Source organism: Haliaeetus leucocephalus, unplaced genomic scaffold (genome assembly GCF_000737465.1).
Source record: "Haliaeetus leucocephalus isolate CR32 unplaced genomic scaffold, Haliaeetus_leucocephalus-4.0 Scaffold227, whole genome shotgun sequence".
Classification (NCBI taxonomy): domain Eukaryota; kingdom Metazoa; phylum Chordata; class Aves; order Accipitriformes; family Accipitridae; genus Haliaeetus; species Haliaeetus leucocephalus.
This window is the reverse complement of record NW_010972663.1, coordinates 534,447-540,456: the sequence shown is the minus strand read 5'-3', so window position 1 is coordinate 540,456 and position 6,010 is coordinate 534,447. Positions and strand designations below refer to the sequence as shown.

The following is a 6,010-nucleotide window of genomic DNA, read 5'->3' as shown; positions in this document are numbered from 1 at the left end:
GGTTCCCTCCTGTGGCTGAGGGGGAGGACGACGAAGCCACTGGCGAAACTCGCCACAGAGGAGCCCAGTAAAGAACTGGGGCGAAATAGGCAGGAACTGGGACAGCTGAGGGCAGAGCTCACCTGGAGCGGCGGCGGGAGCTGTACCGATACCCCCGGTCAGGAGAATAGGATCTGGAGCGACGCCGGCTGTCCCGCGAGCCCCCTCCCGAGTAGCGGCGGCTGCGGCTGCGGGAGCGTGAGTACCGGCGGCTGTGGGAGCGGCAGTAGCGGCTAGAGCGGTGGTAGCCACCGCCTCGGTGTGAGCGGGAGCTGGAGCGGGAGCTGGAGGATGAGGAGGAGGATGGGGAGGTGGAAGAGGACGAAGAGCGTCTCCTAGAAGGGACACATGGGACGAGGTGTTGGTGCCTGGGACGAGCGAGGAGGAGCGGGGACCTTCATTGCTCCCAGCACCAGGCAGTGCTGCATGTCACGGGTACAGCTGGACCTGGCAGACAGCCCATGGGTTGAGCTGTGAGCAGGCACCTCTCCCCCACCCCACGCCGGTGTCGAGCCTCCAGGCACAGCAGGGAACAGCCCCAGAACTGCTCAGCCCTCTGCCAAGGGGCTCCGAGCCCCCTGGACCCCCAGCTGTGCCGGGAAAGGAGCTGCGATGGCCACCCTAATTCCCTCCCTGAGCTCTCCAGGAGCTGGCAGACACTCTTTCTTTTACAGCAGGAGGTGGCTTGGCTCACACTCAAATTCCAGCCCCCCCCGCTCCAAGCCCAGCCATCTCCAGGAAGACCCAGAGATGCCATGAAGATCCTTTTGAAGCTGGCAAGCCCTGCCCTGGCACCGCAGCAGAACCAGGGCAGGCACACGGCCTGCATGGTTACGTGACAGAGAACCCACCCGCTCTCTCCCACTGTGTTCCCCCCTCCGCTCCTCGAGTGGTGCCAGCAGCCACGCCATGGCGTCGGGAGCATCCCTTGCCAGTGTCTCCATGCTGGGCCGGCCTGGCTCTGTGCCTGTGAGGGGCCGGCAAGCTCGCCTGGCCCACCGCCACCGCGCCTCTGCGGGTAAGGGTTGGGAAAGCGAGCTGGATGGGAGAGTTACCGACCGGGACGAGGTGCTATGACCTGCCGCAGTGCTGCCTGGCTGCCCCGGGGTGGAACGCTGTTTCCCGAGCGTGGCGGCTTTTCCGGAGATGCCACCGGCTTGCGCGGATGCCGCTGCCGCTTCCTCATCACTGCCGCCGAAGCTGGTGATGAAGGTGATCTTTTCCTCATGGCCGGGAGATGGGGTGCGGGAACGGGAGCGGGACTCGGAGGTGGACTCCGAGGGGGAGCTGTGAGGTGGCGAGGAGGAATGCAGCTTCAGTTGCCGAAAAACTCTCTCCCAAAAGCCAGCGGGTGCCAGGTTCCCTGCAGGAAGGGGATGTTCCCAGCCTGGAGAACCTGCTTGTCCCAGGACCGTGGCCACTCACCGTTTGTAGGGATCGTAGGTGGGACTGTCTCTCCGTGCATAGCTGCGAAAGGAGAGGACGTTAGAAAGGAGGTACCAGTGGGACATCACCAGAGGCCAGAGCTGCTGGGACCCCATGCAAGCTGGCACGGGCAAGGATGATGCCTGGGATGGATATGAACAGACCAGGGCTGTTGCGGAGCTCCGGGAGCCCCGGTCTCGGCTGCCAGGCCAGGAAACTCACCTGGGCGGGCTGATCTTCCTCCCTTTCAAGCGTTTCTCCCTGAACTCCCTCCTTTGGCGGCGAGAACGACGGCCCTAGGAGAGCAGCCTGAGCTAAGAGATGGCACCAAACCTGGGGGAAGCTGTCTTGGGAGTTTGTGGGCCCCCCTTGGGAGGCAGAGGTGGTTCCATGAGCGGGGAGGGGCACCGACAGGACACAGCCTGCTGCCCCGGGAGGCTCACGGCCAGCTAAGGCTTGCAGCAGGACAGGGCAGAGCTTGCCGGAGCTCCCCTTACCGAGTACATCGCCTTTTCTTCTTCCAGGGCTTTAGCATTTTTAATAGCTTCTGCCTCTTCTTTGTCCTTCCGCAACATCCTTTTCCCCCCCCCAAAAAAGAGAAACCCTCAGTAAGAGCCCACTGGCCACCACCGTTCTCAGGGGAGACTTTTTGGGGGCCCCCCATCCTAGAGACAGGCACATCCACAAACGATTCAGCCTCTGGTGAGAAGGGAAGGCCCTGGTGAGGCTCCACTGGGTTCCCAGTGCTTTCCCTGTCTGTCCCAGCTGCCAGCCATACCTGACAAAGTCCCCGTCTGCCATGCCGTATGTGGTCGCCTGCTTGTTCAGGTCGGCCACCTGCTCCTGGTTCAGCTCATCCACATCCACTTCCACATCTGCGGGCAGAGCACAGGCAGCTCAGCGCACCCCAAGAGGCAAGGCAGTGCTCAGCACATCTACCAAACCGGGGTGAAGCAGCCCAATAAGGGAGGGCCGTTACCGATATCGGGGATGACTTCATCTTCATCTGTGTTGCTGTCTTCCTCGGAGTCTTCCTCATCCCCTCGCTTCTCCAAGGAGTTCTCGAGCTCAGCCACGGTGCTGTCCTCGTATGTGTAGCCGATGGAAGCCTTTTTCTCCGCCAGCCTGGGCACAGACACGCTTAAGCCCCTGCACACCTCTGTGCCGGGCCACAGAAGGCAGCATCGAGACAGAAAGTTTCCATGGAAGGAAACCATCCCTTCCTCTGCCTCCCTCCTCAGCCAGCACTGCTCTGCTCGGCCCCAGGACAGCCTCATGGCTGCAGCGACAGGGACAGGACAGACATTTCAGCATGGAGATGCAGGGAAAGACTTCAGAGCATCACCAAAAGCAGCCAAGGGTGGATGGTGTAGCTGGTGGCTGCTCAGTCCCACCCCAGTAGAGGGAAAACTGGGACTGGTTGAAGAGCGGGTGTTTCTGAGGCTGTGAAGCCGCACTCCCAGCACAGTTCCCGAGGACAGGGACATGACAACCATCCTTTGTCACCTCTTCTCACACTCACTTCTTTTTCTCATCTTCATTTGGCTTTTGGAGTCCCCCATAGAGCTCGTCGATGTAGATCTGGTAGAGGCACTGCTCCTCTGAGACTGCAACCACACAGAGAAGTTACCAGCCTGCTTTACACCCACTTGAGAGAGAACACCTCAGAGAGCTGATTAACCGCAGCTCGTTAGACGGGACGCAGCTCTCCCAGCGCCTTGCCACCCCTGGAGCGGGAACAAAACCCTCCCCTCGCCGTTCGGCTGGTGCTATGTCAAGCCATGCCCTGGATGAGCTGGGATTTCCCCCAGATCGCAGGGGCTCACTCTGTCTCACACGGCCCTGACCCTCCCGCCTGCACCAGACACTTACTGCCAGCAAAGTCGTTCTGCACCAGGCCTCGGTACCGCTCGTAGTTACACTTTCTCTCATCAGACTCCTGCTCAGGGGAGCTGGAAAGGAGCAGATGCAGCTTTTGGTGCTCACAAGCCTCTGGGGAGATGGAAGTTCCCCTCTCCCCAAGGGATTTTGGACCCCGGAAAAAACATGACCCCTTTCTGCTTAGCTTAGCGTGATCAGATCCCCTGCTTCATGGAGATATCAGGGCTGGGGCTGGCAGGCAAAGGATCACGTGCTGGTCTGGAATTCCCTTGAAAACCCAACAAAGGGGCCAAACTCCTCTCCGGAGCTCATGCCGAGGCCAGAGAGGGTAAGGAGGTGCCAGAGCAGCAGCAAGCAGGGGCAGGAAAGGAACGTGGCTGCTCTTCACAGACCCAGGCCTGGGGGGATATTTGCCTTCTGCCCTGTCCTTGCTCAAAGCAGGGCCGACTACAGCAGCTGGCTCCAGCTGAGCAGCACCCCTTTCCAGAGAGAGAGAACCGTCCCAGCCTCTGGGGGTTGTGCTGGTACTTAACTCCTCCGCTCTAATTTTGGCCTTTTCATCATGCCCTTTTACTGCAAACCTCTGCAAAGAGCTCAGCTCCGTCCTCTCTAATGTTTTAGGTATGGAAAAGCTGCTGTGGGGTTCCCCTTCACCCTGTGCTCCAGTCCTCCCCATCCCTCTGCACTCGTCCAGTTTATCCTCCCGATACTGGGATCTCTACACTGGTCCCAGTACCGAAAATCTAAAAAGCAGCCCTGCCTGCCCTGCAGCGACCCCAGCCAGGCTCGCAGGTGACGCTGGCTCCAAAAACTCAGGCAACCGCTCAAAAACAGACCCCGAGAAGGCCTGATCCGGACCCAGCAGCTCCTGTCGAAGTGGGGTGCCCTGGCACCCCACGGCTTACATGGGGTTCAGCAGGGGCGGGGTGTACATGGGGATATAATCCAGGTGCGCCCGCACATCGAAGCGGTCGATCATGTTGTTCGTGTCCCCCTGCCAGGGCATCCTGTGAGGGGAAGAGAGATGTCGTTCAGAGCTGGGGGATAGCCAGAAAGCCCCCTAGCAGGAGCTGGGCCCCCCCAAACCCACACAACCCCCGTCCTGTCAAGCACCGACAGGCGCGCTCAGCTCTCCTGCATTAGTCACTCCCGAGCGGGGAGGGGAGAACCAACTCGTTTGCTGCAGCAGCGTCTCCTAGAAGCTCTGGCGGAGGAGGAGCCGAGTCCTTTTTATTTGGTTTTGACAAGCAGGAACCAGCCTAGATTTCATTTCCCAGGGTGGGAGGGACCTGGCCAGCCCCAGGGCTGTGCTACAAGGAGCCGAACAGCTGGGCACATGCTGCCAGTGGGCAAGAACCCCCGCAACACACCCCTGAACCCTCGCCAATGGGCTCGGCACTTCTCAAAGACACTGCAGCTGCATGACAGTCCCCCCAGGCTTTGGTGAGGCACCAACCGCGCCTCCTGAACCTCCCAGAGCTGCTTAGGGAGCAGCGGGAGATGCCTTTGGCCCTGCGCGGGGCTACTCACATGTTGACGGGGCTTTCAGCGGCCAGTGCAACGGCTGAGTCCAGGTGGACCTTGCAGGCCCGGCCATGAACCTGGAGAAACTGGGCCGGGTCCTTTTTCTAGGAGAAGCAGAAACCCCCAAGGTTAGAAAAAAAGAAAAAAAAGAATAAAAACCCCAAGGGTTAAGAAAAAAGGAAGCAGGAGACCTGAGGCTCAGGGAAAAGGGGGAGCCCCAAGCCTCCAGTGCTGGAGAAAAGGGGGAGCCCGAGCCTTGGGGAAAAGGGGGACCAGGAGTCCCAAGCTTTGAGGAAAAAGGGGATTGGGAGCCCTGAGCCCTGGGGAAAAGGGGGAGCAGGAGCCCAGAGCCTCAGGGAAAAGGGGGAGCCCTGAGCCTTGGAAAAAAGGGGGAGCAGTAGCCCCGAGCTCTGGGGGAAAGGGGGAGTAGGAGTCTCAGGGAAGAGGAAGCAGAAGCCCTGAGCCTTGGAAAAAAAGGGGGAGCAGGAGCCCTGAGCCCCAGGAAAAAGGGGGAGTGGGAGCCTCAGGGAAAAGGGGGAGCCCTGAGCCTTGGAAAAAAAGGGGAAGCAGGAGCCCTGAGCTCTGGGGAGAAGGGAGTGTCCTGGTTTCAGCTGGAATAGAGTTATTTGTCTTCCTACTAGCTGGTACAGTGCTATGTTTTTGAGTTAGGTATGAGAAGAATGCTTATAACACTGATGTTTTCAGTTGCTGCTAAGTAAAGTTTATTTTAAAGTCAAGGATTTTTCAGCCTCTCATACCCAGCCAGTGAGAAAGCTGGAGGGGCACAAGGAGTTGGCACAGGACACAGCCAGGGCAGCTGATCCAAAGTGGCCAACGGGGTATTCCATACCATGGGATGCCACATCTAGTATAGAAACTGGGGGGTGTGGGGATCACCTCTTGGAGACTAACTGGGCATCAGTCAGCAGGTGGTGAGCAACTGCGTTGTGCACCACTTGTATATTCGAATCCTTTTATTATTACTATTGTCATTTTATTACTGTTATTATCATTATCAGTTTCTTATTTTCTGTTCTATTAAACAGTTCTTATCTCAACTCACGAGTTTTACTTCTTTTCCCAGTTTTCTCCCCCATCCCACTGTGGGGGGGGGGGGGGGGGGGGGGGGGGGGGCGGGGGG

At 59.0% G+C, this 6,010-nt stretch overlaps 1 protein-coding gene across 4 annotated transcripts in view; it reads right to left on the bottom strand.

Annotated features, from left to right (window-relative positions):
- CLASRP (CLK4-associating serine/arginine rich protein) overlaps positions 1-6,010 on the bottom strand; it is a 9,243-nt gene that overhangs the window by 2,473 nt on the left and 760 nt on the right. For all 4 annotated transcript variants that reach the window (XM_010567165.1, XM_010567164.1, XM_010567167.1 and 1 more), the window contains exons 2-12: positions 4,876-4,973; positions 4,251-4,352; positions 3,337-3,416; positions 2,987-3,071; positions 2,444-2,589; positions 2,243-2,339; positions 1,962-2,040; positions 1,687-1,760; positions 1,465-1,506; positions 1,099-1,326; positions 123-374 (exon numbers count right to left, since the gene is read on the bottom strand). In XM_010567165.1, coding sequence (XP_010565467.1) covers positions 123-374; positions 1,099-1,326; positions 1,465-1,506; positions 1,687-1,760; positions 1,962-2,040; positions 2,243-2,339; positions 2,444-2,589; positions 2,987-3,071; positions 3,337-3,416; positions 4,251-4,352; positions 4,876-4,973 — 1,283 coding nt within the window. The remainder of the gene's footprint in view (positions 1-122; positions 375-1,098; positions 1,327-1,464; positions 1,507-1,686; positions 1,761-1,961; positions 2,041-2,242; positions 2,340-2,443; positions 2,590-2,986; positions 3,072-3,336; positions 3,417-4,250; positions 4,353-4,875; positions 4,974-6,010) is intronic.